A 19,799-nucleotide genomic window follows, 5' to 3' on the forward strand; every position below is an offset into this window, starting at 1 on the left:
AGGGCATGTTGTTGTCATATGATTATGGAATACCAAGGACTTTGGTTGTCAGATGACTATGGAATGCAGAGGACCTTTGGTTGTCATATGATTATGCAATATCAAGGACCTTTGGTTGTCAGATAATTGTGGAATACCAAGGACCTTTGGTTGTCAGATGAGTGTGCAATACCAAGGACCTTTGGTTGTCAGATGGTTGTGGAATACAGAGGACCTTTGGTTGTCAGATGACTGTGGAATACCAGGGACCTGTTGTTGTCAGAAAATTATGGAATACAGAGGACCCTTGGTTGTCAGGTGATTATGGAACATAAAGCACCTTTGCCAGATTAAAGAATAAAGTGGACCTTTGGTCGTCAGATGATTAAAGAATAAAGAGGACCTTTGGTTGTCAGGTGAGTATGGAATGCAGAGGGTCTTTTGTAGTCAGAAGATTATGGAATACAGAGGACTTGTGGTTGTCAAATGACTATAATTGAAGACAACTTTAGGTCATCAAATACAGAGAATCATTGGTTGTCAGATGATTATGGAATACAAAGGGCCTTTGGTAGTCAGATGATTATGGCATACCAAGGACCTTTGGTTGTCAGATGACTATAAATGCAAGACTACCTTTGGTGATGGAATACAGAGGACCTGTTGTTGTCAGATGATTATGGAATACAGAGGACCTTTGATAGTCAGATGATTATGGAATACAGAGGACCTTTGATAGTCAGATGATTGTGTATACAGAGGATCTTTGGTTGTCTTAGAGGTTGAATATAGAGGAGCATATGGTTGTCAATTGATTATGGAAGATGATTACAGAAGATATTTGGTCATGGAAGACTGAGGACCTTTGTCAGATGATTATGGAATACAGATGACCTGTTGTTGTCAGATGATTATGGAATACAGAGGACCTTTGATAGTCAGATGATTATGGAATACAGAGGACCTTTGATAGTCAGATGATTGTGTATACAGAGGATCTTTGGTTGTCTTAGAGGTTGAATTTAGAGGAGCATATGGTTGTCAATTGATTATTGAAGATGATTACAGAAGATATTTGGTCATGGAAGACTGAGGACCTTTGGTTGTCAGAAGATCATGGAATACAGAGGACCTGTTGTTGTCAGAAGATTATGGAATACAGAGGACCTTTGGTAGTCAGATGTTGTTGGGTGTGTTGCTCAATAACAAAGATGTTTGAATCTCTCAACCAGCCACAATTAACATTAGGACCTCTGGCAGTCAGACAGTTCGGGAATACAGAGGACCTTTGGTTGTCAGATGATTGAGGAATACAGAGGACCTTTAGTCATGGAATACAGAGGACCTTTGACTGTCAGATGACTATGGATGCAGACCTGTTGTAATTGTAATGTTAGTAACTCTATTAATGGTTGGACTTGCAATTTAAACAGAGTTGATTTGATACTGGATTGTCATTGTTGTTAGCAGAGAAAACTCTACAATTTTGGTGGAATCCTTAAAATATTTTGTGCCAAATTCTGCCAATATGATGAAGTGAAACATACTATGAAATGTACAAGACACATGCCGGTGAATTAGATAAGTTGTTGACCTCACTACAGGCATTTTCACACACACAACCAATTAAGAAGCAGTTAATAATCACTTGTCTTAGTTTGTATTTGGAAGGTCTACAGATAAGAAGTTTTGGTGATAAAAAGCAATTAAAAAGACATTTTTATTTATCAAAAACATAGTCAATCAGCTTATTACTATTTTATTTTAACAAAAAATATATTTAGACCTAAATTATATCAAAATATTCATAATTTTCTCAATTCTGGAGTGGGTGCAATGGGACCTGAATAAAGAACTGAAAAAAGACATCTAAAACCCCATTTCCACATTACCTCTGTACTGCTATTCCACACTGATACTGTTTCCCCCCAAATACTGAAATATTAAGTGTGTGTAGATGGTGAACATGAAATAATCATTCAGACTTTGAAATTTTATCTTTACTTTTAGGATCAGCTCACTTCCAAGTGTGGATTACTACAAATCACCCTTATTAACATGCTACTAAAAGAAAGAACAGATACACAGACTTACTTAGACAAGAACAGGAATGACTATGTCCTTAATAAAAAAATAAAAATCATGTGACATTGAAAAGGTACATGACTTCAAAAGATAGGACAAGATTTGTGTCCATGTTGCTACAAAATTTGTTATTCATTTATACATTGCCATTATGTATAACATGCCTTTCATCTGCAGCTATGTTCCTTCCTACCTTCATGATCTTTTTTTCTGGAAACTATTCCACGCCATTCATGTCAGTAGTTTCTTATTAATCCTAAATGCAATGTATACCATATCATGTAAGCAACAGTATCAGAAACAAATCCAACACAATGAAAGCTTGATTTTGATTGGTCAGAACAGGACTTAAATCAGGTATCAATTTCCATTTGATACCTCCAGATAAAACTTTTTTTGCGCTTAAGAGCTTGGTTCGAAATTAAAAAAAGAGGTATCAAATCTGCAGTAAGCAGGTAAGACTACCTCAAATTTCAAAACACAGTTGGTTTATCTCTTAAATAAACTAGCTTTTTTAGACAGTATTTTAAGTTGACATGACTTACGGTAGTTATATGTCTGGTAACATTCATTGACAAATTTCCTTTTTTGGTAAATAACTAAAGCATGTTTGGACACCAAGTTACGTCCACAATATATGTAGCATCATCCAGCAGAAGTCACCATGAGTTAAGTGCATGTATTCAAATGTCAATTAACTAAAACACAAAAAATGAAATTAATTGAATTCTAACCCATCAATCAAAATTTCACTTTTCTTGCTCCAACACCGAGAAGTGCTCACCGAGAAGTGCTCACATGAGACAGCAATATATTCCCTAAAACTGAACTCCAAAGTAGGGTGTGCCACAAGGAAATATGTGTTGACTGACACAAAAAACTTCAGTTTCATTAACTGACAGAATCGAGACACGATATATACAAACATATTTTATTCTGATATATTCACAGAATGCAAACACAAAATGGCGTTTCAGAAAAATTGAAAGACTAGCTTTTCTTCCCTTGGAAGTGGATCACATACTGCAGAGCCTGGACAAGAGTCTTCCACAGTACTCCCAACTACATCTTTCAATGAATGTGACAGTTTATGCCAAAAACATTCTTGCAATAAGTCAGGAACTTTTTTCCCACTCTCTCTTCAACTGTTTTCATCTGTCAAGTATTTCCACATATCATGACAGACAGCAAGTACCATTGTCTTCAATTTTCAAGCAAAATCGTAAAGATATCGCGTCACCTCGAAGCTGACTGTCCTGGAAAATATAAACAAATCACCTTAACATATGAGCAGAAAGGAAATTGGCATAAAACAATAGATAATGTCCATCTATATCAGCATGGAGAGAAAAGAATGATTATTTCACAACGTACGCAATACTGCCTTCTTGTAATCAACTTTGGGCAAGACAAAGCAGTGGTTGACAGCATCATAAATAAATTGCAAGTGATTCTGTGGAATCTGATTGGCTAACCAAGCAATCAATGAGTTTATGACTTCAAAACCGAAAAAAACCCATCAAGCCACACCCACCAACAGACAGCTGTTTCCTGACTGACTGATAATAGAATGTCTCAGGCTTGTGTTGCATTATGGCAATGAAAGATGACATTTCGTATCTTTTTCTACGGTTTCCATGTGTTAATGATGAGAAGTCTGAAGATATTATTGTTTACATATTTATTTGATAAAAATTGAATACAATGTTTTTGCAATGCGGATTTCCACAGCAGGCACACTGGTTTATACCTCCATAAATGAAAAAAAATACTGAAGTCAATTCTTATGAAATACAATATCTTTACACCTCTCATTTAATAATTCTTAAACATTCTTAGATAAACATCACATGCCAAGTCACAGAGCCAGACAACACAATCCCATATCGTTTTTGTGACAAGAAGGAGGTACTGGGGACCTATTCCGACTGAGGTATCAGGAACTAGAACAATGTCTGCATTACTTGTGAAAACAGCAGCAGCTACTCAAAAACACTGACAATATATTTTTTTCATTGTTTAACGCCGCAATATTCCAGCTATATCACATCAGTCTGTAAATAATTCAGTCGGGACCAGACAATCCAGTGACTGACATCATGACCATCAATCTACGCATTTGGGATACGTTGACATACATCAACTAATTTAATAAACCTGACCACCCAATCCCGTTAGTCACCTCTTACGTTAAGCATGGGATGCCGAAGACCCATTCAAGCGAGCGAATGAGTGAGTGAGTGAGTGAGTATGGTTTTACACCTCTTTTAGCAATATTCCAGCAATATCACGGCAGGGTACACCAGGCTTCACACATTATACCCATGTTGGGAATCGAAACCAGGTCTTCTGCGTGACGAGCGAACGCTTTAACCACTAGGCTACCCGATCGCCTCAGACCCATTCAAACCTAGATCTTCACGGGAGAAAACTAACAAGAACTTTGCAGGGACAATGACATCCCCAGTACAAAGTGCATCTCATCCTAGAGGGGGGCCCAGTTGTCTGAGGTACCACAATTTGCTGTGCAGAGTTGTGTCCCTTGGGCATGCTAGAAACCTATGATGGTGAGTTCGAGTGGTAAACATCTGAGACCAGCATCAACTTGGGGTTTCCTCCCACATTAAGCAGACATGCCGTGCTGTGACATATAACTGCTGTGATGATAAACCAAACTCACTCACTCTCATCTGAGAATCACCTTTATAACAAAGCTTTAATCTAAGGAAAAGTTGTACAAAACATCTCTATTTTCTAAATGCTAGATGTAATGCATTGCCTATTACCTAGAAACAGACTTGATGAAGTCCAGTGAGACCAGACACTTGTATCGGGGCATGTCAATCTGGTCCTCTCCTGCTGCTGGGCCAAGGAGGTGAAGGCTGACAAGGGAGGTAATCTGAAAGAAATCAAACTCTTAAATTGTGGAATAAACAAAGGGGTATTGAAAACCACTATTTGGGAAGGGTAGGTAGGTAAAAATCCAGTCTTCAGCAACCCATGCTTGTCGTAAAAGGCTGACTTGGTTGATGCACATCATCGTATCCCAATTGAGTGGATCGATGTTCACGATGTCAATCACTGGAGTGTCTGGTCCAGACTCGATTATTTAAACAAACAAACAAATAAGGCCACATAATCAACAAGGTTAACAGGCCTGACCACCTGATCCATTTAGTAGCCTTACCTTTCTTTGTTTGTCTTTGTTTTGTTTGATGTTTAATGCCACACTCATCAATATTTCAGCCTGTAAAAAATCTAGTCTAGACCAGACAATCCAGCAATTGATATCTTACATTAAGTCACTTCTTACAACTTGTGTAGGTTCCAAGGGGTCTGGGGCGGTCGGGTAGCCTTGTGAGCGTTCGCTTGCCACGCCGAAGACCTGGGTTCGATTCCCGACATAGGTACAATGTGTGAAGCCCATTTCTGGTGTCCCCCGCCTAATATTGCTGGAATATTGCTAAAAGCGATGTAAAACCATACTCACTCACTCCAAGGGGTCTATTCGAACCTGGAATTCAGTGTAGAAGTGGGCAGTCGTACCTACCTGGGAGTAGATGATGGCTGTCGGGGCCACCTTCCCTTCCACGATGGAGTAGAATATCGCCAGGAGTCGGTCGAGAGGGAAAGGTTTGGGGCCCAGTAGGTGGTTGCTTGCCTGTAATAGAATACATGACATGAGGGCTTAACATCACGTTCAAGATTACTGCACTTAACATCGTACATGCACAACAGTGATAAGTGTGGTTGTGCGTGTGACTGGTGTGTGTGTACTAGTCTGGACTTATGCCGGTTTTACAGTGCTAGCCAACCGAGGTGAGGTGAAATGGGGTTTAACGTCACATCCAAGATTATTGCACTTATAGTAATATAGCAACATGCATGTACATGTGTGTGTGTGTGTGTGTGTGTGTGTGGCTGCTTGTACTAGTCCGGACTAATGCCGATTTTAAAGTGCTAGCACACTGAGATACCATGCTGCAGTTTAACATGAATACCCCACTCAGACACAGCATACTACTCCGAGCCAACCAGTTTTTGTTTTAGCCCCAAAATGCTGAGCGCCAGGTAGGGTAACAACAAGTATTATCTTTTCGCTTTTTTTTAGTACGACATGGCCACGTACACTTGACCTTCCGCTCTCCAGGCGGATGCTCTACCACTAGACTAAGGAGACGGTCTGATAGACCACTGAAATACCATGTCCCAGTTTCAAATGGGTACCCATATATGGACTCTGAGCCGACAACTCATTTTTAACCCCTTAATGTTGAGTGCCAATAAGATATGAGGACTGTCACCAATTGTTCGTGACATCCCAAACTGGCAACATTTCATCATCTCGACAATAGGTTGACGTTTTTCTCCATTTTCTTTCTTAAATGACAATGAGTAACACATGACCTACACTAACTAAAACCCATCATGAATGAGTGCTGAAAGTTCTTCACAAAAGGCTGGGGTTTAATATCATTCAATTCCGACAGGTAACCATCCTTGAAGCTCACTGGTTAGTTCTATTTCTGTGATTCAGGAGCTATATTGTTCTGAGGTATGCAGGCAAGCTTCAGGACCAACTGGGTTGGTTGGTTTGTTGTATAATGCCTCACTCAGCAATACTCCAGCTATATGACGCCGGTCCGTAAATAATCGAGTCTGGACCAGACAATCCAGTGATTAATATCATGAGCATCAATCCATGCAATTGGGATCGATGACATGCATCAACCAAGTCAGCAAGCCTGTCCACCCAATCCCGTTAGTCGCTTTTATGACAAGCATAGTCGCCTTTTACAGCAAGCATGGGTTGCTGTGGACCTGTTCTACCCCGGATCTTCACGGGTCAGGACCAACTAGGAGACACAGGAACAAAAATGGTACTCTAACAAGATATTTCGCCGGATATCAGCATGATAAGTGTACACTTTCCTCATCTCAGACAGGAACATGCGAAAGGAATGATGGAATCTACTTACCCTCTCCTGCTTCTTGGCCTTGGCCGTCTGTGGTTTTGTCCTACTCTTGGCTGTATGCTGGAAACATAAGGTAGCAGTATGAAGCAAGAGTTGCCTCCCTTATTCTGACAGTAAACTCATGTTGTTTCTTTTAAGGTTTATTTTAGGCTTAAAAAAATAAAAGAATTGGTTCTCAGGCAATGTTTTTTGAAAATATAGTGCTGGTGGGGGTGTTTTGGGTTGTTTGTTTTTGTTGTTCAAACTAGTATATAACCAAACAAACAGTTTTTTTTACCAAATATACAATCAACTCCCTTCATAATGTATTCCTTGATGAGTAAAACACTGGAAAACAGAATTTTGACTACCACTAATGATTTATTTATTTTTTTAAAAATGGAAATAAAAATGAAACGTGCCTTAATGGTTCCTATCATATATATCAGAAGAAGTTGGTAAACATGAAGGAAGGGTACTGAGACTATGGTCATATTTTCATTGAAAACAGTAATTATGATGTCAAGTGTCTTGAAAACAACAAAGGGAAACACACTTGTTGGAGTAAGCATTGAGTAGATTTGTACTGCTTGTTCGGAATAATTCAACCTTTTCAACAACAGGGAGTAAGTGACATTAGTTTTACATCATTGTTAGCAATTCTCCAGACATATTCAGTCAGGGGCGTAGAGATCGATATTAGAGGTATGGACACAAGACACGTTTTTTAAATTGGTCAGCATTTCAGATGTATCACGTCCTGTCAGCTGTGGGAGGAAAGTCTAAAGGACGGCACAAACTCTTACCTTGACAAAGAACCTGCGGTCTGACTTGACGGGGTTGTACGAAGCGAGGTACGCTGCAATCAGCAGGTACTTGGAGTAATAGGGAAGCTCTACATGTGACCGTGACGCTGGAACTGTACACCGGGCAATATTGTCAAAACATGAGTCATGAATATGTCCCAGGTTTGTATGGACAACATACCTCCATCACTCGTGAATACATGTGTGTGTGGTAACAGTTGTTGTCCCTCTATTAAGAATCTTGCAATTCCATTTGATTGTACTATGTGACGAAACAATACATTTCAATGTTGACACAAAAATCAAGTGAGTGACACTGATCTTGAATACTGACTCGTCACATGATGAGTATTGACCTGTCATGTTATGAAAACAAGATGGTGTCTGGTACAAACATTTTACCATTCGCATAAGTTACTGTAATGAAACAGAGGATGGTTTAAAGACATTATAAACTTTAAAGTGAATTTCAGTATAACAAAACAAATGATTACTTTTGACGATGTAAATATGCAAAAACAAGGACCCTCGGAGCCAAGGCCTTCTGCAGTCTGACCAGACAAGTTGCAACATGTTGCTGTTTTTCAATGTTAAGTTCAATAGAACTAGATCACACCTATCAAACACAAACACAAATACTTACTTCAGAACTTTGTTTCTTTGGAAAGACACTGACCTCATTCTTTCTCATTTTTTTGTATGTAGTGAATGAACCTTCTCAGGAAACAAAACTATCTTGTTTGCATTGTTGAGAGGAGTCAAAATTGTTTGCACTTGATTGTTTGGTCGTTTGGTCGTTTGGATCAATCTTTCAATTATTTCAATTAATCGGAACACAACTGGTTGTGACACATGTATACTGTAAACAGGGAATTTTTTGCGACCGTTTTATTATTGTGAGTTTTGCGAACGAGACTCAATCGCAAAAATTAAAAACGCAAAAATAAGTATAAATAATACATACATACTTTATTCATGGCAACACGTCATCAAATGTTGAAATCACCAATCAGAACCACAAGTTACTCTATAAGTTTAATAACACAATTGAATGCAGAACAGTCACACAATACATCACAAATGACCGTGTAAACAGACCAATTAGTGTCACTGTTAACTCACAGTAATCATGCCTTCTTCCAACCTCGCTTGATTGCACCTGTGTCCTTTGCAATTTGCTTACTTACTTACTTTGGAGATTTAACGTGTGCTTTCTGACTGATGCGTATTTCGCAATTTGATTTAAATCCTTCTTATATATTTTGCATTCAAACTCACAGTCATGACACTGAGTTGAGTCAATTATCAATTATTAACTTTCCGGCCAACTCAGATTAACTAGCTTCGGAGAGAAGCTGTCTATTGTTTAGTAATCGAGGGGTCATCTCAACACGGCAACTCGCAAAAATATCTCGTCGCAGTATTGTCTTTGGTGTGGTATTCGCAATATTTTAACAGCGCAGAAATAAAGCTGTTTACAGTATTTTTAGTCAGCTAATGAAATGAGGCCATGTATAACTCATAGAAGTGAGTGAAAGAGTTGGGTTTAACAGCGCTTTGAACAGTTTTCCAGTTATATCCCGGCATGTCAGATAAAAGTGGGAGGAAAGCCAGAAGTGAAGCAGGTCTCAGACGTTAACCATTTTGGTGAAACCCACGGGCACGGGTATGGTTCTGATAAACCTGTCTGTCAGATAATTTTAAGACTACATACAGATTCGGTTTTATTATAACTCCTTGTATATTCTCGTGTAAGAACTGTTTGTATTATTTCAACTGAATCAAGACACAATTTGCCTCTTATTTTCTTGTGATTTGTCAATACGTGTATTCATAATGTCTGAATGCGGGCAGGTAACTTTGAAGATGGGCAGGCAACACTTTATGTTGAGTTATGTCTTGTGGAGTTTTAAATGATTTTAAACACTGCCCTGGAGTGCTTAGGGACTGTCATATCGGTTAATTATTTCTGGAGTAGTGTGTCCAGCATTTCCTACATGATAGTGAGTGAGTGAGTTTTGTTTTTGTCTGAGCGGTATTTCAGTACTTACTTGGGTTGATGGCAGCTGAGTCTTGTTCTTTCTGTAGTTTCTCCCACTGAGAGCTGAACAGAAACAAGAACAAGAAAACAGTGAGTGAGTTGTTTAATACCCCTTTGATTGTGAGTGAGTGAGTAAGTGAGTGAGTGAGTGAGTGAGTTGGGTTTAACGCTGCTTTGAACAGTATTCCAGTTATATCAGTTATTATACCTTTTGTCAGATGATTGGAGAATACAGGACCTTTCGTGGTCATATGACTATGGAATGCAGAGGACATGTGGATGTCAGATGCTTATTGAATACATAACGCCTTTGGTTGTTAGATGACTATGGAATACAGAGGACCTTTGGTTGCCTTAAGATCATGGAATAAAGTGGACCTTTGGTTATCATAAGATCATGGAATACAGAGGACCTTTGGTTGTCAGATGACTATGGAATACAGAGGACCTTTGTTCGTCATACGATTATGGAATACAGAGGACCTTTGGTTGCCTTAAGTGAGTGAGTGAGTGAGTGAGTTGGGTTTAACGCCGCTTTGAACAGTATATCACGGCGTGTCAGCTTGATGTGGGAGGAAAGCCCGAAGTGATGCAGGTCTTAGACATTTACCACTTCAGTGAAACCCACAAGCACGGGTTTGGTGCTGACAAACCTAGAAACATAATTTGAGCGAACCAGGATTCGAACACACGACCACAGGTTTCTGGCGTAACCAAGTAATGCAACTCTGCACAGTGAATTGCGGTGCCTTAAACGACTGATCCACCCGTGTCCCTTTTGAACAGTATTTCAGTATTGTTGACACATATCAGCTCATTAGAGAAACTTTGGAAGTTATCCATGCTGTTTACTACTTTTTGAAACACATAAACACAGATGTGATGTCAAACGATTTCTTAAAAATATATGTCAAGGCAGTGCTTAGTCACTGCTGCTCAGACCCTGGTCATCATTGGTAGGAGTCATCTTCCCAAGGGAAGCATGTCCACTAGCTTAGTTTATACCCTTGCCACATCAAGGCCACTTTTCTTGGCTCGACCCTGGTGCCACCTCATGTAGATCACGAGTTGTGCCCTTTGTGATGCAAACACGATATCCAATCAGATCGCTCTTCTTATCTCGTATAGCTTCACAAAGATAGCGACTATCATAGGCGACAACTTAGTTGATCAGATAACGAAAACATTTACGATTTCTTACCTGACACAGAAACAAGCAATCATTGGGGGGTTTAAAAGATGAAAAAGACCCATTCGTGTCAACAAAGACAGGCAGCGTCAAATCCCATTTATACGAAGATTTACAAGTCGAGGATGTTGATTTTGTGAAACATTCTCTGATTAGACTATCGATATGTTTGATAAAAAGGCTAGTGGACGCACATGATGGGTAGGATGATGAGTAGGAATAGGCTTGCTAAATTTGATAAATTTCAGTGGTACACCAGTTTCAGGGGATGAGTATGGTAAATATTGACACAAAGGACCTCAATTCATAATCAGCTTAAAATACTAAGACAAAATTGTTATGGATGAGCAACTTCTTTATTACAATTGGGCAACGTTTCGGTGTAGATTCTAAAACCGTTATCAAGCAAATGATATCATTTGCTTGATAACGGTGTTAGAATCCTCATTTGCTTGATAACGGTGTTAGAATCTACACAGAAACGTTGCCCAATTGTAATAAAGAAGTTGCTCATCCATAACAATTTTGTCTTAGTTACCATTCCAACTTCTAAATGCCACTCAAAAAAGCTTACATCCTAATACATCCTTCATTATGGCCTTTTTTACATCTACATTGTATCAAATTCCCTGGACACAATTGCCTCCATAGAGCCTCGTTTCTAAAGCTATGTTACAGAATTTGGTTAAATGACCATTTTTAGCATTGCGTCATTTGAATTAGGCTCCAAAGAAGCTCTGGTGGTAAAAAGGTCCAGGGCATTTATCATAATAAACATAAGACATAATATACAGGATTATGAAGGATGCTGAAAATGGGTTGGGGTGAAATGGGGTGAAATGAAAGACTGTATTGGCATGAGTGCATGCGTGCATGTCTGCTTGTACTAGTCCAGATTAATGCTGATAGTGCTACCCCACTGAGATACCATGCCACAGTTTAACATGAATACCCCACTCAGGCACAGTATATTGACTCTGAGCCAACCAGTCCTTGTTTTATCCCTTGCAGAGCGCCAGGCAGGGTAACAACAAGTATCATCTTTTAACGTTTTTTGGTATGACGCGGCCGGGGATCAAACCAAACAATATTTCTTCACCTCGATATTTCTCTCAGGTAGATTGTCTGCAGTGCTTTCTTCAAGTGAGGTTCTATGTTTTTCCACAGCTTGCGGAAATCATTGACAGTCGCCTCTTCACTCTCGATCGGCTCAATGTACTTGGTGAAGTTGAGCAATGCCTAAAGTAAATATACAAGAATGAGTCTATCTGTTGATCTTTAATGTCTGGAGATGTTTTTTGGTTTGGTTTACTGTTTAACGCCGCACTCAGCAATATTCCAGCTATGTGACGGTAGTCTGTAAATAATCGACCAGACAATCCAGTGATTGACATCATGAGCATCAATCCACACAATTGGGATACGATGACATGCATCAAACAAGTCAGCGAGCCTGAACACCCAATCCTGTCAGTCGCCTCTTATGACAAGCATAGTTGCCTTTTATGGCAAGCATGGGTTGCTGCTGAAGACCTATTCTACCCCAGATCTTCACAGGTCGTCTGGAGGTCGTTACCCAGTAACTATCCATAGAAGGCTTGTCAGTTTTCCTGAATCACCTTTTCCAACCACTGCTGGAGTGGAGTGGAGTGGAGTGCCCAATGCCACTTTTACTTCGAGTGTGTGGGTTGGAATTTACATCACTTTCAGCAATATCATGGAGGGGAATCGAAATCTGGGCTTCGGCATGACAAGTAAATGTGTCAAGACCAACTTGAGCTACAACAACTTCTGCAGAAGAGAATGAATAAAGACATGGGACTTTCTGAACATAGTCAGGGATTGTGATGTAGCTGGTCTTGATCTTTCATCCACACTGTCAGCGTTAAATAACATTAAATAAACACATTAAATAAACAAGCCCACAGCCGAACGAAAATCTTCATAGAAGGTCTCCAAGTACAATTCAGACACAGCAGCCAATTATCTCCTGTCAAACAATCCCTGAGACCAGAAAGGGAACTGTACCTCACACTACCTTCCACAAAACAGGACAGATCAAGGCTTGTGTTCCTTATAGACAAACATTCAAACTATGCCATCATTCAATTAATTTAAAACATTCAAAGGCAGATAACCCAGACTAACCAAGTGTCGTAGCTCCTTGAGGTCTCTACAGACGAGGTGAAAAACAGACATGATGAGGTTGATGTAGTTGCCATACAATGCTGCTGGGTAGTCACTGGGAGCGTCAAGATTCATGATCTCTAGGAGCTCATCTGATAAAACAACCATCACAGGTGTGACAAAAAACACACTCACAGGTAGAACATTACAACAGTTAGGTATACAACTGAGACAATGCAACAGTCTGGTAAATAGGTGAGACAATACAACTGTCACAGGTGAGACAATACAACAGTCAGGTAAACAGGTGAAATTATGCAAGTCTATTATACAGGTGAGACAATACTACCATTTAAGGTGGGACAATACAACAGTCATGTATACAGGCGAAACAATACAACAGTCAGGTATACAGGCAAGACAATACAATAGTCAGGTATACAGGTGAGACAATACAACAGACAGGTAGGTATACAGGTGACATAATACAACAGTCAGGTATACAGGTGAGACAATACAACAGACAGGTAGGTATACAGGTGAGACAATACAACAGTCAGGTATACAGGTGAGACAATACAACAGACAGGTATACAGGTGACATAAAACAACAGTCAGGTATACAGGCGAAACAATACAACAGTCAGGTATACAGGCAAGACAATACAACAGTCAGGTATACAGGTGAGACAATACAACAGACAGGTATACAGGTGAGACAATACAACAGTCAGGTATACAGGTGAGACAATACAACAAACAGGTATACAGGTGAGACAATACAACAGTCAGGTATACAGGTGAGACAATACAACAGACAGATATACAGGTGAGATAATACAACAGTCAGGTATACAGGTGAGATAATACAACAGTCAGGTATACAGGTGAGACAATACAACAGTCAGGTATACAGGTGAGACAATACAACAGACAGGTATACAGGTGAGACAATACAACAGTCAGGTATACAGGTGAGACAATACAACAGTCAGGTATACAGGTGAGACAATACAACAGTCAGGTATACAGGTGAGACAATACAATAGTCAGGTATACAGGTGAGACAATACAACAGTCAGGTATACAGGTGAGACAATACAACTGTCAGGTATACAGGTGAGACAATACAACAGACAGGTATACAGGTGAGACAATACACCATGGAAAGTAAAACCTGTACTTACTTTTACTATAGTCAGGAAAATGAAGGAGATAGGGTTCTGAGAATCCTGTCCCGAATCTGAACTTCTCCCACACAATCTCACTCAGCATAATGGTACACACATTCATGCCAGTCTGAAACACACAAGCAAGATATCCTATTGAACTTTTTATACATCCATGATTACCCAGTGTATTGTAGCTCCAGCCTATCATGAGTGAGTGGGTGAGTATGGTTTTACGCCGCTTTTAGCAATATCCCAGCAATATCACGGTGGGGACACCAGAAATGGGCTTCACACATTGTACCCATGTCGGGAATCGAACCCGGGTCTTTGGCGTGACAAGCGAACGCTTTAACCACTAGGCTACCCGACCGTCCCCAGCCTATCATGAGGAGTACCTTTGCCACTGCCTGACTCAAATACAACTGTAAATTGTTTAGCATACAACTTCTTGTTCCCAATAACACAATGGCCAAAAGATATTTGACTGCTTCACATTAGGAGTGAGTGAGAAACTCTGGTTTAATGCCATTTTGGAAAGTATTACAGTTATATCAGGGCATGCCAACTTGATGTGCAGTCATGCAGCTATTAGTGTTTAACACCTTGGTAAAATCCATGTACAGGGGTATGGTGCTGACAAACCTAGAAACATAGTCACGGTGATCCAGGATTTGAGTTAGTGAGTATGGTTTTACGCCGCTTTAAGCAATATTCCAGCAATATCACGGCGGGGGTCACCAGAAATGGGCTTCACACATTGTACCCATGTCGGGAATCGAACCTGGGTCTTCGACGAGAAGAACGAACGCTTTAACCACTAGGTTACCCGACCGCCCCTCCAGGATTTGAACCTGTACACATAGGTGGTGAGACCCGTGAAGATCCGGGTAGAGAATAGGTCTTCAGCAACCCATGCTTGCCGTAAGAGGCGACTATGCTTGTCGTAAGAAGCGACTAAAGGGATTGGGTGGTCACACTCACTGACTTGGTTGATGCTTGTCATCGTATCCCAATTGCCCAGATCGATGCTCATGATGTCGATCACAGGAATGTCTGGTCCAGACTCGATTATTTACAGACCGCCATAATAGTTGGAATATTGTTGAGTGTGGCATTAAACAAGAAATAAACAAACAAAACACAGATGGTGAATAACGTTGATTGCCTACTAAGTAAACCCACCAATTCCTGAAGCCGGAGAAAAGCTGGCAGGATATTGGCCTCCATGTCCCGCAGTCTCTCAGCCTTGTCCAGCACCTGCAACACACAACATGGCGGACTGTCTGAGTCACCATTGGACTGATGCATCTAGGGCTGGGATTTTTACCAGTGATACCTACTAAGTTTGACAACAATCTGGCTTGACATCTACTTTGGTTACTGGTGCCTTAATGCCTAGCACAATACAAAAAGCTAATTTTGATTGCTTACCGGTAATACTATAAGAAAATGTAAGCGCCCCATGAAGATCTGGGATAGATAGGTCTTCAGCAACCCATGCTTCCCGTAAGGCGACTATGCTTGTCATAAGAAGCGACTAACGGGATCAGGTGATCAAACTCACTGACCTAATCGCCTTGTGAGCACGACCTTGTGTTACCAGGGTTACATGGAGTATAGAGAATTCAACACAAAAATAATTGCAAGTCAATATTTTGATGTGTGGCATATTTTGACTTGAGTATAGCAACATGTATCAATGCATCGATTAATACACCCATCTAACATACACCCCTGTCAGACATGTACAGTTTATTTCTGTCTTATCCAGTATCTGCAACAGCAGATGGAGACAAACATGGGCTACTGGGGACCTATTCCACCCTGGAATCCCCACAGTTGACAATGAGAAAGGGCATCCTATGGTCCAGATAAAGCGACTGTTCACCACAAGAACTCCACTCACAATATAGACTGTCTGATCGTGGAGTTGAGATTCTTGTATCCTCTGCTGCAGAAGACGAACAAAATCGTTCATGTTGTCACAACGTGTGCTGATGTCGGTGGAGGGAAGGTTGTTGAGGATGTGCTCGTACAGGAAGCGTGAGCTGTAGCACTCGACACAGTTCACAGGAACATGGGGAAGCTGATCATAGAGAATCGATATGAAAAATTATATTTTAACTAAAAACAATACTATGGTAACCTTTTCAACTTGAACCGATATCAGCCATATTGTACATTAAAGCATAATATATTTTGGTGACTAACCCAGGGGCAAAAACACCAAAGCAATGGTAAAGTGGGCTTTAGTCATACAATGATAATATCTTGTAATGCTAATAGGCCAAGGGAGATAACTCTTCAAACACAAAAGTTCAAACCCTCACCAAATAAAATAGTGTGAAGAATTAATTTGGTTATGCAAAAGTGTAGATACCGGGTAGTTATTGAAACAAAACAGCTGATTTTAAATGGACTATTGTCAAGTTAAGTCAGGTTTTTTCCCCAAACTGAGCAAGTATCCTCTTTATCCATTTTATCCTCTTTATATAATTATCATCATCTTCAGTTTTTAAAATTGAAGAGGACCTGGAGTCCTTGGCGTCTTCTGCTATGGTATTTGAATCTAGGGACTCCTAAATCACAAACTTTTACTATCACGATAATGACAAAGATCCAAGGACTTTCATACTACATTTCAAACACTGATCATCATCATCATCATCATCATCATCATCATCATCATCCTGAGCAACAGTCCCTCCTCACCATCAGTGACCTGAGGATGCCGTTGATGATGCAGGACTTGCCGGTGGCCGTATGGCCGTACACAAACAGAGCTGGGGGAGTGTAGTGAGCAGCCTGCAAACAGAAACACAACTTGAACACAGAGCTGACACGGAATTCAACCTCTTTTTTTCTTGAAAGAGACATTCCGGTAGATGCTACTAGCTTTACAAGCAAACAAGGTACTAGCATCTGTACCAAACATCACATTGAAATAAAAATAATTTGAAATGATCTTTCACTAAAGAGAAATACCAGATATGGGCTTCACATATCGGGAATCGAACCCGGGTCTTCGGTTTCACGCTGCTTTTAGCAATATTCCAGCAATATCACGGCAAGGGACACCAGAAATGAGGTTCACACATTGTACCCATGTCAGGAATCGAACACGGGTCTTCGGGGTGAAGAGCGGACTCTTTAACCACAAGGCTACCCAACCGCCCCGAAAAAGACATTGAACATTATGGGAAAGTTTATTAATAAAAGCATCACTAGACAGAATTAACCGTTATTCATTGTGTTAGAATGTTTTTGTCAACTTTCCTCATCTTCCAGAAAACATAAAATTCATTTGTTTATTCCTTTCTGAGAAATAAACATATGGGTATTTTCCCTCAGCTTTCAACTGCTGCATGGTTACCATGGTAACAGATTAGTTTTCCTGCCACATCACAATGGCCTGTAAATATCTGATCCGTGGCCAGCCAAACCAGTGACTGATACCATGAGCCTCGTCCCGTGCAGTCAATGAGCAATAGAATGCTCGGATCCTATTCTAACCAGGGTCAGACCCCCTCCGTGGTCTAGTGGTAGAGCATCCGCCCGGAGAGTGGAAGGTCCGGGGTTTGATCCCCAGCCGCATCATACCAAAAGACGTTAAAAAATGGTACTTGTTGTTACCCTGTCTGGCACCCAGCATTAAAGGGCTAAAACAAGGACTGGTTGGCTCGGAGTCAGTATACTGTGTCTGAGTGGGGTATTCATGTTAAACTGCGGCATGGTGTCCCAGTGAGCTAGCACTATAAATCGGCATCAGTCCGGACTAGTACACAGTACAAGCAGCCACACACACACACGTGCATGCACGTAGCTATATAAGTGCAATAATCTTGGACGCGACGTTAAACCCAATTTCACCTCATCTCACCTCTAACCGGGCTCTGTTCAGGGCTAATGATGTGGAGACTAAAATGGTAAATAATAAATGAATTTAATTCCTGTCATCTTGATGACATTGTAAAAACATTTGCAACTATATTGCAAAATTAACATCCATCAAGCTTTTATGATCGATGATTTTAATAAGTATCCTTCAAACTTTGAAATGATTGAAGAAATTTACTTACCTCACCAAAGAGCTGTAGAAGAGTTTCAATCTGTGATGACCTGCATGGAGTTCGCTTCCTGAGATTTTCAAGGGCAGTAGGGTCGTGACCCCAGCAGTAGGTCTCACACTCTACTGACATTGTACAGGCAGACGCACAGGAAGACGTTTAATCTGGAAAAAAACAAATAACTTCATTGAACACATTCTGTTCAAATGGAGATAGTAGCTTAGAGATCATGTTTAATTTGATAAAATATCTATGACAAAGATCACAGTTGTGGTGAGATCCATTTTGCACATTGTGTAACTCATTTAAGTCAAGCACATGCAAGAGTGAGTGAGTGATTTGGGCCTAATGTCGCTTTGACCAGTGCCAGTCATATATGTTACATGGATATATATCTAGGATTCTAAACTAAGTGACCCTGGCAGACAAATGGAAACAAAATGTTTTGTTAAAAACTGTTTAACAGTGAGCTTAACAGTGATTTTGATATTTTTATACCATCTTGGTATTGAAAAGTGTATATAGTTTATATTTATTGATTGATATATGTTGGCTTTTTAAATGAATTTAAACCTCTGGTTGACCTTAGATGGAAGTCAGCCAAAATGTAATGATTTCTAGACCATCCAAAAGATCACACATATCACTTTTGTCTATAATCTACCACACCAAATTTCTCATTTTGATCATTTTCATCACATTTTGTCAATCTGTATCGACAATTGTTCTTAAAGCTTAGTAGACAAAGAGGTACCGGTAAATTGAAAAGGAGCCCCAGTGCGACGTGAGTGAACCTCTGGAAAATCTAGACTTGCTTCATTTATGGCTATAGCTCCACGAAAAAGGGCTGGACGGAAGGGAAAATAATATTGTTCAGGGACTGTGATACAGACTAGGTTCCAACTATCAGGTTCTCCATCATGTTCATCAGGTATGTTCATTTCAAGGACAGTTTAAACAGGCTCAACCCCCATTCTTTCACAGTTCAATAGTTTGTATTTATAAACAATTAATCACACAAATGTACACGTTTTATATCGAATTCAACACAATACTGTCATATTGATTATAGGCCTGACCATTTCCAATATGGTTTGGTTTGTTGTTTAACGCTGTATTCAGCAAAATTCTAACTATATGAAGGCACTCTCTAAATAATTGAGTCTGGACCAAACAATCCGGTGATGAACATTGTGCACATCCACGCAATTGGGATACGATGATATTCATCAACCAAGTCAGTAAGCTCGACCACCAGATCCATTTAGTCACCTCTTGACAAGTTTAGGTTGCTGGGGACCTATATTCGTAACCGGAATCCCCACAAGTTCCAATATGAAATAATATGAGAACAAAAGTAAAGAGTAAGTACTAAGTC

At 40.0% G+C, this 19,799-nt stretch overlaps 1 protein-coding gene across 1 annotated transcript in view; it reads right to left on the reverse strand.

Annotated features, from left to right (window-relative positions):
• Positions 1–3,038: 3,038 nt before the first annotated feature.
• Positions 3,039–19,799, reverse strand: part of LOC139444950 (origin recognition complex subunit 5-like) — a 41,461-nt gene continuing 24,700 nt past the window's right edge. Inside the window, exons 2-14 of the mRNA XM_071225970.1 lie at positions 18,434–18,585; positions 17,067–17,159; positions 16,261–16,440; positions 15,537–15,611; positions 14,370–14,481; positions 13,204–13,334; positions 12,155–12,294; positions 9,877–9,929; positions 7,826–7,938; positions 7,044–7,100; positions 5,615–5,725; positions 4,851–4,963; positions 3,039–3,320 (exon numbers count right to left, since the gene is read on the reverse strand). Coding sequence (XP_071082071.1) covers positions 3,275–3,320; positions 4,851–4,963; positions 5,615–5,725; positions 7,044–7,100; positions 7,826–7,938; positions 9,877–9,929; positions 12,155–12,294; positions 13,204–13,334; positions 14,370–14,481; positions 15,537–15,611; positions 16,261–16,440; positions 17,067–17,159; positions 18,434–18,553 — 1,344 coding nt within the window. The 5' untranslated portion in view covers positions 18,554–18,585 and the 3' untranslated portion in view covers positions 3,039–3,274. The remainder of the gene's footprint in view (positions 3,321–4,850; positions 4,964–5,614; positions 5,726–7,043; positions 7,101–7,825; positions 7,939–9,876; positions 9,930–12,154; positions 12,295–13,203; positions 13,335–14,369; positions 14,482–15,536; positions 15,612–16,260; positions 16,441–17,066; positions 17,160–18,433; positions 18,586–19,799) is intronic.

This window comes from Haliotis cracherodii, unplaced genomic scaffold (assembly GCF_022045235.1).
Source record: "Haliotis cracherodii isolate W230 unplaced genomic scaffold, xgHalCrac1.p SCAF_6, whole genome shotgun sequence".
NCBI lineage: Eukaryota > Metazoa > Mollusca > Gastropoda > Lepetellida > Haliotidae > Haliotis > Haliotis cracherodii.